At 53.9% G+C, this 17139-nt stretch overlaps 1 protein-coding gene across 1 annotated transcript in view; it reads left to right on the top strand.

Annotated features, from left to right (window-relative positions):
* The window catches only part of LAMB3 (laminin subunit beta 3), a 28767-nt gene extending 11982 nt beyond the window's left edge, over window positions 1-16785 (top strand). Inside the window, exons 5-24 of the mRNA XM_030473299.1 lie at window positions 1371-1485; window positions 1672-1745; window positions 2184-2366; window positions 2917-2980; window positions 3270-3445; window positions 3826-3949; window positions 4669-4857; window positions 4940-5095; window positions 5642-5838; window positions 6635-6746; window positions 7321-7693; window positions 8050-8210; window positions 9409-9617; window positions 10990-11190; window positions 11877-12021; window positions 13282-13489; window positions 14513-14654; window positions 15144-15320; window positions 15755-15908; window positions 16340-16785. Coding sequence (XP_030329159.1) covers window positions 1371-1485; window positions 1672-1745; window positions 2184-2366; window positions 2917-2980; window positions 3270-3445; window positions 3826-3949; window positions 4669-4857; window positions 4940-5095; window positions 5642-5838; window positions 6635-6746; window positions 7321-7693; window positions 8050-8210; window positions 9409-9617; window positions 10990-11190; window positions 11877-12021; window positions 13282-13489; window positions 14513-14654; window positions 15144-15320; window positions 15755-15908; window positions 16340-16476 — 3297 coding nt within the window. The 3' untranslated portion in view covers window positions 16477-16785. The remainder of the gene's footprint in view (window positions 1-1370; window positions 1486-1671; window positions 1746-2183; window positions 2367-2916; window positions 2981-3269; window positions 3446-3825; window positions 3950-4668; window positions 4858-4939; window positions 5096-5641; window positions 5839-6634; window positions 6747-7320; window positions 7694-8049; window positions 8211-9408; window positions 9618-10989; window positions 11191-11876; window positions 12022-13281; window positions 13490-14512; window positions 14655-15143; window positions 15321-15754; window positions 15909-16339) is intronic.
* Window positions 16786-17139: the final 354 nt, after the last annotated feature.

Raw genomic sequence — 17139 nt, 5'->3', positions numbered from 1 at the left:
ATCACAGAATCCCAGCCTGGTTTGAGTTGGAAGGGACCTTAAAGCTCATCCAGTTCCAACCCCCTGCCACGGGCAGGGACACCTTCCACTAGAGCAGGTTGCTCCAAGCCCCTGTGTCCAACCTGGCCTTGAACACTGCCAGGGATGGGGCAGCCACAGCTTCTCTGGGCACCCTGTGCCAGTGCCTCAGCACCCTCACAGGGAAGAGCTTCTGCCTAAGAGCTCATCTCAGTCTCCCCTCTGGCAGGTTAAAGCCATTCCCCTTGTCCTGTCTCTTCCTCTCCATTTCACCAGGCTGGAGGTACCAAGTACTTCATTTCACGCCTTGGGTACCATCTTTTCCCTCCTGGTGGCCTTTACAGCCCCGTGGCTTTGCTCTACAAAATGCGTGGCCAGCATTGAGCACTTTGGACAGGGCCTCCCTGTGTTCCCACAGGATGCTGCTGCTGGCTCTGCCATCACCCACTATTTTAACACCCCTCTGGGACCTGCCCTTCCCCACCATTGCCCCACCTGGGTGTCTCTCCCGAATTCTTGGTGGTCCTCACCTATCCTGCTGCCCAACCCTGTACCTGCCTCTCCCCTTGCTCAGTGTTTGGACTTCCCCTGCTCCCTGCCTCTTGCTCAATCTCTTTCCTGTTGCTTTCTAAACATTTCTCAGCCTGCCCATGTGCCACACGCTCCCGACGGCCCCGTGGTAGTGACTGCACGGAGCGTTGCTTGGTTAGTAAAATGTGAGTATTTGTTTGCTCCTCAGGGACTCTGGCTTTTCTCCCATCCCCGTGCTGCATCTCTGTTTGCTCCTTGAATTACTTGCTCAAGTGAAGGGCTGAACTTTGAGCCACTCGACTTCCCACTCACTGACTTCTCACCCACTGAGCTGTTTGCTCCCGCTGTGCTCCCGGGGGAGAGCACAGGGAGGCTGAGCATCACCCCGAGAGTGGCCTTTCAGTTCACCCAAACAGTCCCCATCGGCTGTGTGGAAAAGGCAAACTGGTCCTGGAAAGCTGCAAGGAGCTTTCTATCAAGTGTTGTCATTGTGGAAAACAGGGGAGTTGCTTAAAAAGAAAGTAATTTTGATGGTTTGCCAAAAATGGGTTTTAGTTGAAAGCATTTTGGGTTTAGTTTTTAGTCCATAAAACCAGGACTTATGTTTTCTAAAAGGGCATGAATGGGACCACTTGAGTTCTGGGTATCATTAGTCTTACTGCTTGCGGTTCTTCAGGTCTCTAACAACCCAGCTTTAGGGATGCTGTTTGTTCCTCAGGAGCCCACGCTGCACTTGGGCTCCTCATCCCTGAGGTCTGCAGCAGGGTCTCTCCCTCTGGCCACACCAGGATGGTCGCTTCCACTCTTTCTTTCTCTTCCAGTGGAGCATGAGGTGCTGCCGGTGCGACTCGCGGCTGCCACATGCCTACAACGGCCACCGTGTGGAGAACGTCCTGTCCTCGGCCGGGCACTCGCGCTGGTGGCAGTCCCAGAATGGTGAGTACCACAGGACAACACAGCTCCAAGGCCCCAGCGATAAACAGCATGAGGGGAGGAGGAGGTGCTGGATTCAATAGATGGGAGGGAAAGAAGGAAATAAGTGGTTTGGCTCAGGAAGCGAGGCGGTTTCTGTTCCTCAGCTCCACAGTCTGCACCTCTGAAGCTGCCTCTCTGTGCCCGCAGGCATCGAGCGCGTCTCGTTGCAGCTGGACCTGGACCAGCCATTCCAGCTCGGCAGCATCCTGCTTCACTTCAGGGTTTGTGTGCAGCATCTCTGCTTGCCAGGAGGTCACAGATGATGGGGGCTCTCTGTGAGATGTGGGGATCTCAGTGCACAGCTCCTGTTAAGCTCCTGATAGGAAGCACACCAGGGTCCCCCTCCCTCCTTTTTCCTGGCCGTTCCTCTGGGTGTTTGGGAACAGCAGAGTGGGGTGCTGGGTCCCCACCTCTTGAATGTCTGCCTAAAACCCTCCTTGGTGCAGATGTGTACTTTGTGGCTGCAGCAGGGCTGGCCAAAGGGAGCGGGGGGCACCTAGAAGTTGTGGGTAACCTGCAGGGGAGGGGATTGCTCCAGCAGCCTGCAGAGACCTGAGCCTGGAGGGAGGAGAAGAGGAGGAGAAGCATCCCGAGGCCCCATGGTGGGATCTGGCTGGGGTGTGCCACGTTACAGATGTGCTTCTTCCCTCTCTCTGCAGTCACCTCTGCCCGCTGCGATGCTCATTGAGCGCTCCACTGACTTCGGTCAGACATGGGACGTGTACCAGTACCTGGCCTCCGACTGTGCCACCGCCTTCCCTCATGTCCCCCAGGGCTCCCCCGAGAGCTGGCAGGGTGCTCGGTGCCAGGCGCTGCAGGGGCACCCTGTGCAGGGGGGCAAGGTAGGATCCATGGGTGCTTGGGCAGAGACTCCCACCCCTGCCTGTTCCCACCACTGTGACACTGGCTTTGGGGTGGGTGGCCTTGTGCAGTGCTGCTGAAACACATGGTGGTCCATGCATGATATGTAGTGAGGGACGGAGCCTGTGGACACCCAGCACTGCTGAGGGGAGTCCTTAGGAGGATTCCTGATCCTCTGGGAGGAAAGCCCTCACTGCTCTGGGACAAGTGAGGTGTTATGTTGGTCTTCCTGCAAAATCATAGAATTATAGAATGGTTTGGGTTGGAAGGGACCTTAAAGCTCCTCCAGTTCCAACCCCCTGCTCCAAGCCCCTGTGTCCAACCTGGCCTTGAACACTGCCAGGGATGGGGCAGCCACAGCTTCTCTGGGCACCCTGTGCCAGTGTCCAGCAAAATCCTCTGCAACTCTCAAGGCGTTTCCCTGTGTAGGTGATGTTCTGCAGAGGCAGATCCAGAGCACACGCCCCCAGAGCATGAGAAGAAAGCACCTTGTGTTTCCTGCTTTTTAAATTTACTTTTTTTCCTTCTAAGGTGAAATTCAGTGTCCAAGACCTGGCATCTACCATCACTACCTCTTACAGCCAGACCATCGAGAGTAAGTGGCCAGCCTGTTTCATGTCCAAGAAAGGGAGGGGAGGATGATGCACCTCATGGTTCTTCCTACATGTGATGGAGAGAACAGAGCCAGGGTAACCCCGCAGGGGAGCAGGTCCTCTGCAAGCAAGGCCTTGAGCTGCACATTAGGCTGCTGCCCTGGTGCCTCTAAGGTCTTTGCTGATGACTCCATCTCTTGCTCTGCACCCTCTGTGTGAATTGCAATGCACTTCTGCTGCTGGTGCCTGGGTGCCTGCTGCCCCCTCACACCTCTCCTTGGTCTCCCACAGAGCTGGGGCAGTTCACGAACCTGCGCATCAACCTCACCGGGCTGCCCCACATCCCGCGCCAGGGCTACCACTCGCCCAGCACCTTCTATGCCTTGTCTGAGGTGCAGGTGCTGGGGAGCTGCTTCTGCCACGGACACGCCGACCGCTGTGCCCCTGCAGGAGACCCGCACACCACAGTGAGCACTGGCCTCAGGGGCTGTGGGAGGTCATTCTCTGGGGACATGCAGAAGGCTTCAGGAGGCTCCTTTCATGCCCAGGAGGATTTGCCAGTGCAGGCTGTTAGCTGTTGTAGGGTTTTCATGTCCCTAATTTATGCTTGTGCACTTTGCCTTGAGTGTGGTTGTCCCTCAGGTAGGTGGTAGAGGTGGCGGGAATCGCCCTGTGGCTGCAAGTGAGGAGCAGCCTGTCCCTGGTGCTGCAGCAGCCCTGGCTGGGGGCTGGAGCTTCATCTCTGTGCAGGGAATGGGGGCCAGGCACATGCTAGAAAGGCATCGGGAGGATGAAGCTCTGAACTGAGCAGCCACCAGCCAGGAGGGGTAATGTGTTGTCTTTGCAGCAGGTCCACGGGCACTGTGTGTGTCAGCACAACACTGCTGGTCCCAACTGTGATCGCTGCGCTGCGCTCTACAACAACCGGCCATGGGCACCCGCTGAGGACAACGATCCCCACGAGTGCCAGAGTACGGCAGGAACCTTTTCCCTCTCCTCTCTTCCCTTATAACAGCCTTTCAATCCTTAGGGCAGCTCCCAGTGCCTAAAGGGGCGGACAAGAAAGCGGGAGAGGGGCTTTTGACAAGGGCCTGTAGGGACAGGCCAAGGGGAATGGCTTTAACCTGCCAGAGGGGAGATTGAGATGAGCTCTGAGGCAGAAGCTCTTCCCTGTGAGGGTGCTGAGGCGCTGGCTCAGGGTGCCCAGAGAAGCTGTGGCTGCCCCATCCCTGGCAGTGTTCAAGGCCAGGTTGGACACAGGGGCTTGGAGCAACCTGCTCTAGTGGAAGGTGTCCCTGCCTGTGGCAGGGGCCTTGGAACTGGATGAGCTTTGAAGTGTCTTCCAACCCAAACCCTTCTATGATTTTTCCTGAGGCCTTTCCTAAACCCTCCCCAGCCATGAGTGACAGGAGCGAGCTCTGAGACCTGTTACTGTGACACTTTGTGGGGTGGATGTTAACACAGGGGTGTCTGCAAAAGGCACCCGACGTGTTTGCACAGTGGCTTCGCTCCCCAGGGCTGCAGCCGGGCAATGCCAGCCCATGGCCGCACTGTCAGACCGGTGCCAGTGTCACCCTGGTCAGTCAGCGGGTGTCACCGTGTCACGCAGGGCCTTGGGCACCCTCTAGTGCCGGAGCTGCCGCTGCCGGGGGTTGCAGCACTGGATGGGCCTTTTTGTTGGGATTTTTAGGATGCGACTGCAATGGGCACTCGACTTCGTGCCACTTTGACCCCGAGCTGTACCGTGCCAGCGGCGGGGCGAGCGGCGGCGTCTGTGACAACTGCCAGCACAACACGGAGGGCAACAACTGTGAGCGCTGCAAAACCCACTATTTCCGCAACCAGCAGCAGGATCTCGCACATCCCGAAGCCTGTCTGCGTGAGTGCCTGTAACCCCCCCATAGCACCTTCCCTGGCCCCTCATCCTCCCCTCAGCACTGCTATGTCCTGCATGTTTCCAGCCTGTGAGTGTGACCCGGATGGCACCGTGCCGGGCTCCATCTGCGACCCGCTGACGGGGCGCTGTGTCTGCAAGGAGAACGTGCAGGGCGACCGCTGCCACCTCTGCAAGCCAGGGTTCTCCCAGCTGGCCAACGCCAACCCCATGGGGTGCCGCAGTGAGTACACCCCCTGAGACATCCCCTGCACCCCACCTCTGTGCTCAGCATCCACGGTGGCTCTGAACGGGACTTGGTTCCCAGCCAGCTTTGATTTGGGGGTTCCAAGCTAAAGGCCTGATTTGCAGAAGCTTATAAATGCTTCCCCAGGTTGCGGCTTGTCTCAGGTATAAGCTTGTCAAAGAGCGCAGGGAAAGTGGAATCTGGGACGTGTAGGGCTGTATCCCCTTCCCAGGAAGCCACAGAGGATGCAGGAGGTGATACCTTGGAGGCGACTGGGGCTGTGCATGGGCAAGGGCAGTTGTGGATGGGTTGGAGGGATGCTGAGACCCCTTGAGCTGCTGAGTCCTGCTGCATGGCTGGAGGAGGCAGCGTGGTGTTAGGGCAGAGGTGTGGGTCCCTTGTGCTGAGCTCGGGTATGAAAGGGAGAGCCAAGAGAGCTCGTCTTTGGGTGGCTGCAAGGCCATCCCGTGGACCTGGCTCAGTGGGAAGCTAGGCTGGTGCTCTGCACCCATTTTTAACGTGACAACCCCCTCCCTGTTTCAGGATGCACCTGCAATGTGCTGGGAACACGGCAGGACATGCCCTGCGATGATGAGACAGGGAGGTGCTTCTGCCTGCCCAACGTGGTGGGGAACGACTGCGACCAGTGTGCGGGCGAGCACTGGGACATGGGCAGTGGCCACGGCTGCCAGCCCTGTGGCTGCCACCCGCATGGCTCCCGCAGCCCTCACTGCAACCAGGTACCACCAGCCCGCCCCAGGCATCCTCAGGGCACATTCAGCATATTGCAGCAGTATTTCTTTTCTATTTACCTGCCTTCTTTCGTGCACACTCTTGCAAACTTGCTCTTTTTTCTCCTTTGCTGGGGATCACTCAAAACATTGAAACCATCTCCGTTGTCCCATCCCATCTGTGGGAGCCTCCACAAAAAGGGCTGTGCATTCCCTAGGGTGTCCTGCTTTTATTTTCCTTTTCCCATGTCCTAGAAAACACCGTGACAGACTACTCAGGAAAATGAAAGAAGGTGGTAATTATCGAGGCAAGATTAAGCCATTTGAAAAGGGCTGGTATTTAGCAAGGAAGTTCTAATAAGAGATCTTCATACAGGCGAGGCAAGCTAATTATCCTCATTTGTCAATGAAAAGCGTGCGTGTCACTTCAGGCCTAAGACACAACTGGGAAAATTAAAGTTAAATGTAGCAAATAAAAAACTATGACAGATTCAAAGAGCCAAAGATAGGTCTCAAACGGGCTCAGCGCAGGGAGGAGACCTGAGATCACAAAGCAGCTGCTTGTGGGCGATCCCTTTGTCATTGAAATAAAGCTGAAAACTCTGCTCTGGAATGCTTGGGCTGTTTGCATCCCCATGGTTGAGCCTGCAGCCTGACACAGCAGCATGGACATGTCCTGGAGCACAGGCTGAGCAGGGAAGATTGTCCGTGTGCTGGTTTCGGTGCTCAAGAGTAGCTGAGGAAGGGCTTTCCCAGGAAAGAGCCCAGAGAAATAAATCTCCCTGATGTATTTCTCTTTCCTCAGTTCACAGGACAGTGTCCGTGCAAAGAAGGTTTCACAGGACGGACGTGCTCTGCTGTGCAGGAGCAGGTTTGCCCTGACAGGCACTACGGAGACATCCGGGTAGGGTGCACAGGTAGGGAGCATCCCTTTCATTGTGGCTTGGTGTTTCCTAGCACTGTGAAATCACAGGTTATCTGGGGAACAGCACTTGGCCCATGTCCTGACATCAACATTTTGTAAGAGAGATTTCCTCTCTGCAACAGCCTCCCGGTTCATCCCCATCTCCTGGTATCCACCAGTCCCCTCCCAGCAGCCCTGGGTGAGCCTCCTGCAGTCTGGCCCTGCAGAGTCAGGGGCTGGGCAAGTGACTGGGCTTGGGGGCTCTTCCCATTCCTGTACCCAAAGAACCTGTGGCTGCCCCATCCCTGGCAGTGTTCAAGGCCAGGTTGGACACAGGGGCTTGGAGCAACCTGCTCCAGTGGAAGGTGTCCCTGCCCGTGGCAGGGGATTGGAACCGGATGAGCTTTAAGGTCCCTTCCAACACAAACCAGTCTGGGATTCGATGATTTCCCAGACTGTGCACGGGTTGGGTTTCAGGTTGTGTTGGCATCCCATTAACAGGGTCTGATTATATACATATATAAATTTCTATTTTCCCTGTTTTGGTGGGCTTCACCTCTATATCTCTCCCCCTTTCCATCACTCAGAGTGCAACTGCGACTTCCAGGGCACGGAGGACGTGGGCTGCGACAAGACCACAGGCCAATGCCTGTGCCGCCCGGGCGTCACGGGCTCCCGCTGCGACCAGTGCCAGCGCGGCCACTGCAGCACCTACCCCGGGTGCGAGCTGTGCCACCCTTGCTTCCACACCTACGACGGGGACATCCAGCGCCTGCGCCTGCGCCAGGCCGGCCTCAGCAATAGCACCTCATGGCTGCGTCCCAGGAGCGGGGGGTCCCGCCTGGGCCCCCGCCTCTCGCAGGCAGAGGGCAACGTGCAGCAGGCTCAGGGCATCCTCGGTCGCTTTGCTGTGACAGAGCAGGGCCTGGCCCAGGTGGGCAGCGCGCTCACTGCCATCAGGTGAGCGACGGGTGCTGCTGTGGGGTGCATCCCGTAGCTGGGAGGTGTTGCAAAGGCAGCAGGTTGGGGGACAAGCTCATGGTTGGCATCATAGTCTCACAGAACAGTTTGGGTTGGAAGGGAGCGTAAAGCTCATCCAGTTCCAACTGCATGCCTGGGTGTGGGAGAGCTGCAGCCCAGCCCTGCTCCCTGCTGCCTCCACAAACCCGCATGGGGCATGGTGTGTTTTTGGCCATCAGCTCTCCAGGCTCAGAAGTGCCTCTTCAGTGGGTGCTGTCAGTGTCAGAGTCTTGCTCTCTGTCTACAGGTGCTTTGCTCTCTCCTTGAATTCATATTTTCTGCTTTTTCTCTCCCAGAGAGCAGGTCCAAGGCATAAATCCTGACCTTCATTTTCTGGATGAGACTGCCTCTCTATCGAGGGAGCTTGAGGCGCTGAACAGCAGCTTGCTTATCACTAACACCCAGTATCAGAGCAAGAAGACCCAGTTTGAAACCAGCCGCAGCACGGATCTGTCAGGTACAGTGCTGCAGCTGTAATTTGCAGCTGTTAATTTACCTCAACGTGCCTGTGCCTGGTTGTTTCGCACTGGTTGGGTGGATGAGATGGAGTTTTTAACCTGCTGTCAGCGTAGGAACAGCAAATAGGTTTTCCCTCCCCAGCAAGGGAGATGCTTTGTACCAGCCTCTGGTCCATGACCCAGGATTCACACTCCTGGGTTATTTGCTCCTGTGTTTTGGGGCTAGGCAGCTCGCTCCGTGGGCACCACATTCCTGTCCCTCAGCACAAACCCCACTGCAGGGGAGAGGTGGGAAGGGAAGAGACCTGCTGTGAGCGTGTCACCGAAGCTGGGAGGAAGCTGGGATAATGAAGGTTGTGCACAGATGGAGGGGATGGAGGGGTGGGGAAGAGAGCCAGGCGGCTGTCAGGCGCTGAGGAGAAGAGCTAATTAAGCCCTGTGATGATGCTGGTGGTAGGCTGCCATTATATCCCTAATTCTCTCCAAGTGTCTTGTTGCTGCCTCCCCCTCTCTGCTGCAGCACAGGGCTCAGCTGGCTGGGGATGTAAAAGCTGCAGCAAGTGGCTGCTGCCTGGGCAGGTTGGCTCTGCACCTCCCCATTTGAGCAGGGTATAGATGTACATGTCCTGACCACTCTCCTTCCAGGCTGTGCTGCAAGGGAATGGTGGGACCTGCTTGGGAACAAGGGAGAGGGCTCCAAAAGCCCTGTCCTGTCCTGCCAAAGCCATTCTGGGCTGCACAGAGCAACCAGGATCAGGATGTGCACATCATAGACTCATAGAATGATTTGGGTTGGAAGGGACCTTAAAGCTCCTCTAGTTCCAACCTTCTGCCAATGACAGGGACACCTTCCACTAGACCAGGTTGCTCCAAGCTCCGTCCAACCTGGCTTTGAACACGTCCGGGGAAGTGTTCCACGTTGTCTTGCTTTAGTTTTGTTTCAATCTTTTAACCCCAACCCAGCGTTCAGGCCTTCAGCAGAGCTCTGTAGCTCCCTGAAGGAATGGCTGAAAGGCAGTTGGTAATAAGAGGAGCTTTTTTTGTTATGCCATAGTGACTAATCCCTGTGGCTGTGCCCTGCTCCTCTCTGTGCTCACATCCACTCGCAGGGTATAGTCGATGCCTTCGTTTGTGTAGCTATGCTGCATTTATGAGTCACGGAGGTATTTGTGTCACTTCTGGGTTTTATTCCTGCAGGAGCCTTCAAGACGATCAGATCTGCTTACCAGACATCCACCAATGCCAGCAACCTCATCGCTGGTGCCTCTGGGCTGCTGGCTGAGAACCAGGAGAGCCGCCGGAGCGCTGCAGGGCTGGGGGGGGGCCTGGCAGAGGCCACCTCCAAGCTGCTGACCCTGAAGGGCGAGATAGCCTCATCTCCCAACCTGACCCCTGTCATAAACAAGGTGAACATACAGAGTGGTTTGCTGGCTCGTATCACTGCATGTGTCTTGTTTTCAAGGGGGCCCTGTAGTGCTCAGGAGGCAGAATCCTCATCCTGCAGTCATGCATCTTGTCCCAGACAGTCCAGCATGGCAGGACAAAGTCTCTGTCCAGAGACTCGTAAATGGCATCCAAGCAACTTGCTGTTTTGGGACATCAGTGGAGAATTTAGGGGAGATTTAAAGGAAATTGAGATGAGCTCTTAGGCAGAAGTTCTTCCCTGTGAGGGTGCTGAGGCGCTGGCACAGGGTGCCCAGAGAAGCTGTGGCTGCCCCATCCCTGGCAGTGTTCAAGGCCAGGTTGGACGCAGGGGCTTGGAGCAACCTGCTCTAGTGGAAGGTGTCCCTGCCTGTGGCAGGGGCTTGGAACTGGATGAGCTTTAAGGTCCCTTCCGACACAAACCAGTTTGGGAATCTATGAATTGTCTGAGCATCCCTTGCCTGGGGATCACTGATACCAAAGCAGTGCCCACCACCCCCTCCTAGGCACGCACTTCTTCCTCCAAGGACTCTCTCACGTGTCAGTTCTTGTATCTCAAAGTCCCACTTAATTTCTGGATGAGATTTCTTTTATTTCTCCTTCGCTGCTTTGTTATTGCCATGGAGATCCATTTCGGTGTCTCCTAACGCACGGTTGCTGTGGAGACCACCAACCTCCCCTCTCTGCTTTTCAGGGCACCAACACGTTCCCAAGCGACCAGCCTGTGCTAGTGCTTGCACTGGTTCTGGGTTTGCATGTGCCCCTGCTGCAATGCACCCTTTGGTGGGTGGTAACTGTAGAAGATGCTGTGCAATTGAAACCACTGATGTCCAGGCAGGAGGACAGGGTTGTCTCATCCCATTGTCTCTCCCAAAGCAAACGGCACAGGTTGGACAGGGTTTCCCTACCATGAGGGGAAGAGTTGCTCTCCTGCAGTAAATGTTTGTTCCATGTTGATGTGCTGTTACTCTCCATGAGCCACTGGGGTTCAGCTCCTGCTTTGCTCATGTTTATGCTCCAGCTTGGGGTGGTGAGGAGACGCCAACCTTGTGTTGCTGTCTCAGAGGTAGGCATTCAGCACTGCTATACACGTGCATAGCTCTGGCTGCTCTTCTCTGATGCAGTGACGGGCTCCAGTCGTTTGGGCTGTGCCCATTTGCGATAGTCACCACATCACTGGGAAGGGCTGGCTCCACCCTTGTCCCCATGCAGAGCTCCTGCAGCACAAGCACAGCAAGTTCCCCAGCTCCCTTGGCGAGGGGATGCTGTGATGTGCTGGTTTGCCTCCCCACGGGCACTGAGGTCTCCCCAGCGGGGCGAGTGTCCTCACTGCCCCGTCACTCTCTTCCTCTGCAGATCTGTGGTGGCTTCCGAGTGGAGCCCTGCACGCCCGCCCGGTGCGAGGGGCTGCTGTGCCCGCGGGACAACAGCAGTGCCTGCGGGGCCGGCCCCTGCCATGGCATCTTCCCGCTGTCCAGGGGGGCCCTGGCCACCGCCGGGGAAGCTGCCAGGGAATTCCGCGGCCTGAGCGCCCGGCTCCGGGAGACGGCACAGTTGGTGAGTGCGAGCCCATGGCCAAGCCCCATACTCCATCCCTTGGTGTCAAGGCGGGGGCAGTGGAGAGTGAGCTGTGCTAAATACCCCATCTCAAACCCTGTTTGAGACCTGGTTGTTTGGGCAGCTTCAGAAATTCAGGAATTTCTGAGTGGGAGACTCCCTGCTGTGTGTGTGGGTCCTGCCTCCTTCTCCCAGCACAGGAGCCATGGAGCGAAAGGCATGTGAGTGGCTCTGGAAATGCCACCAGGAAGCCTGTCCTCCCTCCTGCTTTGGGCTTTATATGGCAGAAGGGCTGGGATGTGGAAACCTCTCTGTTTGCTCAGGTGTATCTGCTCTAACATTTGATGCTCTAACATTTGATACTATTGTACGTGCATTAGTGCTGTTGCAGATTCTTTCTATGGTCTCTTGGGTGCTTGCGAAGATAAAGTGAGTTTTCACAGTAATTCAAAACCCATTTCAGATGTGTTTTACAAAGCTAAACAGTACTGTCCCTCTTTGAGAGCTTCCTTTGCAAATCCAACCCTCAATCTTTAACATTTACAATCCTTTAAAGCAGTGGCATATTAAGAATGTGAAATAGCAGAATTCCAAAGCGCCTTGCCTTGCTCACTCAGAGTTGAAGTAGGGCTGCTGGGATTCCAGATCAAGAAGAACTGGCTCCATCAGGATATTGTTGTTTGCAGATTAAAACAACAGAGACATCTGCAAAGCAGATTCAAAGCAACACTCGGAGGCTCGTGGACCAGATGAGCATAACACGGACTCAGATAGAAGGAGACGTGCGGCGCATCCAGCAGTTCATCCAGCAAGTCCGAAACTTCTTGTCAGGTAGCACTCTGCAAGCTGTAAAGTATGTGCATGCAGGTCTGTGCAGGGAAAAAACTACTTATAGCTCACCCCAGTTAAGCTCTTTGATATCCACTTCATCTGCACATGGGTATTTACATAGCAAAGGCAGCGCGCATCCTCTGAGGCAGCAAGGGAGGCTCGGGCAATAAAACAGAGGAGGAATTTCAGTAGTACCCAAGTCCGTGTTTGTCAGTGGTTGCAGTCTGACAAGCTGACTTGCACAGGCTTAACCGAGCTGTCCAAGTTGACCCAAATGAATCCCAGCTGGTTTAGTGTGTTGAATTTCCTGGGATGTCACCAGGACAAACTCTGCCTGCATCCTTGCAGAGACATTTGGAGGCCATCTGTGAGGGATGTGGGGCAGGAGGTACCACACGGCCTTGACTTTCTGTGCGTGGAGCTTCATGGAGGGGTCTCCAACATTCCGCAAGGAACTGCTCTCAAATATTGCCTCTGACGCAGTGAACTGAATCAACAGAAGTGGAAAGCTGTGGAGGAAGCAGTCTTTTGTCTGTAGCATGGACACCAGCTTGCTTGATGTCCTGCTCTTGGCTGCAGTGCCTTGTGCCATCCCCGGGGGCTTGAGGACAAACCCATCCCCACGGCTGGTGCTCGCTGTGGATCTGCACTTGGCATTGACCCAATGCAGAGAACTTTTCTGGTCACACTCGCTGACCAGAGATAAACAGAAGCTCTTCTCTGGAGCAGGCTATTAATCAGTCCTGTAATCCAATGGGATGACTTATTGTTCACAGACAGATTGTAATAACATAATGAGCCTCATGAGCATTACCCAAATAAGAAAATCAGGTCATTTGGTGCTGTCTGGTGTTAATGATGAGAGAAGATGTTTCTGAGCTAATCGCTGGGCTAATGTCCCTTGGGCTCTGCCTGCATGTGATTCCTCAGATTTATTAACTGTTATTTGAGAGATAAAAGAAGGTTTGTCTTGAAACACAACCTCATCTGTTCAGTGAGGTCTGTGCTGGGCTTAGCCATGGTGTTCTTATTGCTAAATTAAAGGTATCATTTCAGTCCTTTCCTGAAAGTTTTGCTGATTTGAATGAGAGGTGCACTGAACTCAAGGAGGTTAATTCGGGGTGGATCCTGGCAGCTATCTGAAATGAAGAGACTGTGTGCATGAGAGCATGCACGACTGGCTGTATGTCTGATCCTCCCTTGTGTCTGCACTCCCACCTTTCCTCTCTCCCGTTTCTGACGCTGTCTGTTGCTCTGTAGACAAGGACACGGACCCTGCCACTGTCCAGGAAATCAGTGAGTCTGTCCTTTCCCTGCGTCTCCCCACGGATGCTGCTGCAGTCCTGAGAAAAATGACTGAGATCCAAAACTTGGCGACTAAGCTGCAGTGCCCGGAGAGCATCCTCGCCCAGACGGCTGAGGACATCGCAAAGGCCAAGCAGCTTCAGCAGGAGGCAGAGCAAGCCGGGTCGGTTGGGGTTCAAGGGCTTGTTGGCAGCTGAGGTCACTCAGCTGGACTGAACGTGGTGGTTCTCAGTTGGGTTGAAATCTCGCTCAGCTGGAGCTCTACTGACTTGCACAAGCTGAAGTTTTAGGCCAGGATCTTCTATGTCCATACAGTACCTAAAAGACCGAATCCTCAATCTCTACAAACACCTCCCTGGTGCCCCAATACAAACAAAAACTCTGCCTGCCAAGAATAGATCCTGTTATAGATATAGAACAAGAAGATCTTTACCAAAAATAGTGGAGGCTTTTCTCTATCTCTTGAGTCCCTGTGATGGGAGATGACAGGGTTGACCTGGTATTACTTGATATTGGTGACCTACATCCTAATTGCACAAGAGAGCATGAGGAGATTAAATGGGCTATTTGTTTTCTGGGTGAAAGTTGGGAGGATTATCCTGTGGTCCCTTAAAAAGTAATTACAGCATGTCCTTGTAAATTTGGAGCATCTACTTTGTCACGTGTTGACTTGCAGCAATATCCCGGCGAGAAGGTTAGTGAGATAAGTATGTAAACTCCTTGATAGTGTCAGACACCTGCTTAACCTGCTGGAAGTGATGAGACAAGGGAGTCTGGCTTTCCGTGGAAAGCTCCATCACCTGGCCTGAACAGTCCCACTGCAAGCAAGAAAGTATTCGTTGAAACTGCTTCAGTGGTTATTGCTTTCCCTTTGATACTTTTTCCTGCACCACTTAGAAAATAAAACTTTCTAACTCATTTAAAGGAAGGTGTTTCTCTCCCCGTCTCAGTTTGTCTCTTCTTCTCTTGGGGGTATGAAACGGAACTAACACTTCTCCCCAAAAGAAACCTTTCTGCCGGAGTGCAGTGTCCCCAGGTTTGTGGCTTTTGGGGGAGGGAGGTTGCAATCTTCTCGGTAACAATCCTGTCTTGCTTCTCAAGCTTCCTTATTTTGCCTCTGCAACCTTGACTTCCAGTCCATGCAATTACCTACACTCACTCCAGGCTGTTTCCCACATTTCCCCAGGAACCGGGCGAATGCTGTGGAGGGCAACGTGGAAGATGTGGTTGGGAATCTGCGGCGAGCAAACACGGTGCTTCTGGAGGCCCAGGGTGCTATCAGGGGCTCTGGCTCTTCCCTTCAGTTCATCCAGGAGCGCGTTAATGAGGTAAGTGATGCACGGTGACTTCCCAGTAAAGATACTGTGCCCTGCTCACCGCTGCATTGAAACTTCCCCACTTGGTAGAGTCCTGCAGCAGCACAGCTGGGAAATGGGATCTTGCTGTAAATGGTTTTGCTGTAAAAGTCTCCTCTTTCTGACATGTCTCACTTGGGTGCTTCTCCAAATTCCAGTCACGGTCCCTGCTGGGCCCTCTGACATGAGCCCTGTGCTCAGCTGCAGAGGGAGCAGTCCCTGCTCCCTGCTGAAACTGCACTTAGAATCACAGAATCCCAGACTGGTTTAGGTTGGAAGGGACCTTAAAGCTCATCCAGTTCCAACCCCGTGCCACGGGCAGGGACACCTTCCACTATAGCAGGTTGCTCAACTCCTGTGGTACATCCACTGGGAAGTGTAGCTGCACAGAGAGGGGAAAAAACATCAGGAGTGAGTTTTTGGGTGCGATTTCCTTCCTGATGTGGAGCTCTCTGCTTCTAGATCGAGGCTGTTCTGGGTCCAGCCGAGAAGCACGTGAAGGCGGTGGCGGGGCAGCTGGATGGGCTGATGCAGAGGCTGTCGCAGCTGCGGCGCGGCGCGGAGCAGAACCGCCTGCGGGCCACGGACACACGGGCCACGGCCACAGAGGCGGGCGAGCAGGCCAGGGCCGCGCAGCAGGTACCGCGCTCAGGCAGGGTGGTCACAGATGTGCTCGTCCCCCCCCGCTGTCACTAGACAGCAAAGCCAGCTGTGTCCTGGCACGTTGTTAGATAAGGTGACGAGGCTTTCCTGTTCAAGCCGTGGCTTGCATGTTGTCGTGTCACTTCTAATTAATCTGATGCAGTATCCCACTACTGCACCTTTCCAGGACCTTTCTCAATCCTACTGCCCTTTGCTGGAAAGTTATTGCTGCTGTATCTCCTGCCTGAGGCAGGGTAGCCCAGTCAGCATCTTTGTGAGGGCATCAAAAAATCATGCATTTGCATAAGGTGATGACAAAGCTCTAGTGCAGCATCTATTTAATATTTAAAATGGATTCAACATTGGAAAATCCCCTTTCCCCAAGGCTATTTGCTTGATCCTACTTGTGCTGCTTATTTGCTTTTCCACAGGCTTTTGAACAAGTGAAACAAATGTACGCTGAGCTGAAGGGAAGGATGGAGCAGAGCCCAGCATTGGGAGAGCAGGGCAGCAGGGTGCAAAGCATAGACCTGGAGGCACAGGCCCTGTTTGAGGAAACGATGGCCATGATGCTCAGGATGGAAAGTAAGACTCTTTGTGAACTCAGTATAACAATCTCATGCACTGGGGGAGGGCTTTTGACTCCCAGAGGGGTGAGGGAAGGAAATTAATGGGGAAAACATCATAATTTTGGCAGTGAGATAGTGTGTGTTTGGCTGCATCTGCTGGTGCTGTGCCAGTAAATTCAGAGTTTGCAAGTGTGTGTGTGCCACCATGGATGAGAACCCTCACCTCCAGTGCCAGTGTGCCTCCTCATCTTTAAGAATTCAAAACCAATGAATGTTTGGAGCAGTCATGTTGGTTTGGGGAGAAAGGGGAAGGCAGGATGTTCATTTTTCTCACCGCACCAGAGCTATGCAGGAGGCAGGTGGCGGCTCAGCCCAACCTGATGTGGAGGGCAATGGCCGTGCTGCCTTCCTCCTGTCCATCACCACCTTCCTGCCCTCTCTCCTCAGCTTTAGAGATGGAAATTCAGGAAAGCAACAAGGCTTTGATGTCCAAGTCAGCCAGGCTGTCGGGCCTGGAGGAGCAGGTCAGAAGGATCCGGGATGCCATCAACAAGCAAGTTGCCTACTATGAGAGCTGCTCCTGAGTGAGCTGCCCGCGCTCCCATGGCACTGCCTCCCTCCTCTGCAGACTCTGGCTGGTGTATTTATTCCCATTTTCTGGCTGGAGTTCTCATGTTCTCCCAGCATCTCTACTTTTAGCAAACTGAGTTTATTTCCCTCTGGAAAATAGCTGCACTGAGCCAAAGGAGCAACCCCATGGAGAGGGTTAACCTTGGCTGGGCTGGTTGGAGCTGCCTGGTGGTTGGAGGAAAAGAGGGAAAGACATCGATCTTCTATGGCAAATAAAACATCCCCAAAGTTGTTATTTCCAGAGGGGTTTATAAACCAAGAAATTCTTGTTTCTCTTTCTTGTTTTAGCCAATTCAAACTCTTTCAGCTGAATTCAGTTGTTCAAATTAAAACCCTCATGTGGGGTCTTTTGAAGCTTTTCATCTATGCTGCAGTTAATCTTTAAAACTTGCTGTGGCTTCAGTACTTCCCTCCTAGATCTTTCTTCAAATAATCACATCACAGAAATGGAGAATGTTATCTCCAGCATAATTACAACATACCTATATTTATACAAATAAGAGAAAAGCAATCTCCTACTCAAAGGTGAAGGCAAATGTCTTGTTTGACTTTCTGCCACAATCTGCTTAGTTACCACGTAACGCTGTGCCAGAAAAATACCAGAGGGAGCAGGTCTG

The sequence above is a fragment of the Strigops habroptila genome, chromosome 18 (assembly GCF_004027225.2).
Source record: "Strigops habroptila isolate Jane chromosome 18, bStrHab1.2.pri, whole genome shotgun sequence".
In the NCBI taxonomy this organism is placed as follows: Eukaryota; Metazoa; Chordata; class Aves; order Psittaciformes; family Psittacidae; genus Strigops; species Strigops habroptila.
The sequence above is the reverse complement of the archived record's forward strand: the minus strand, read 5'-3'. Positions and strand labels throughout refer to the sequence as shown.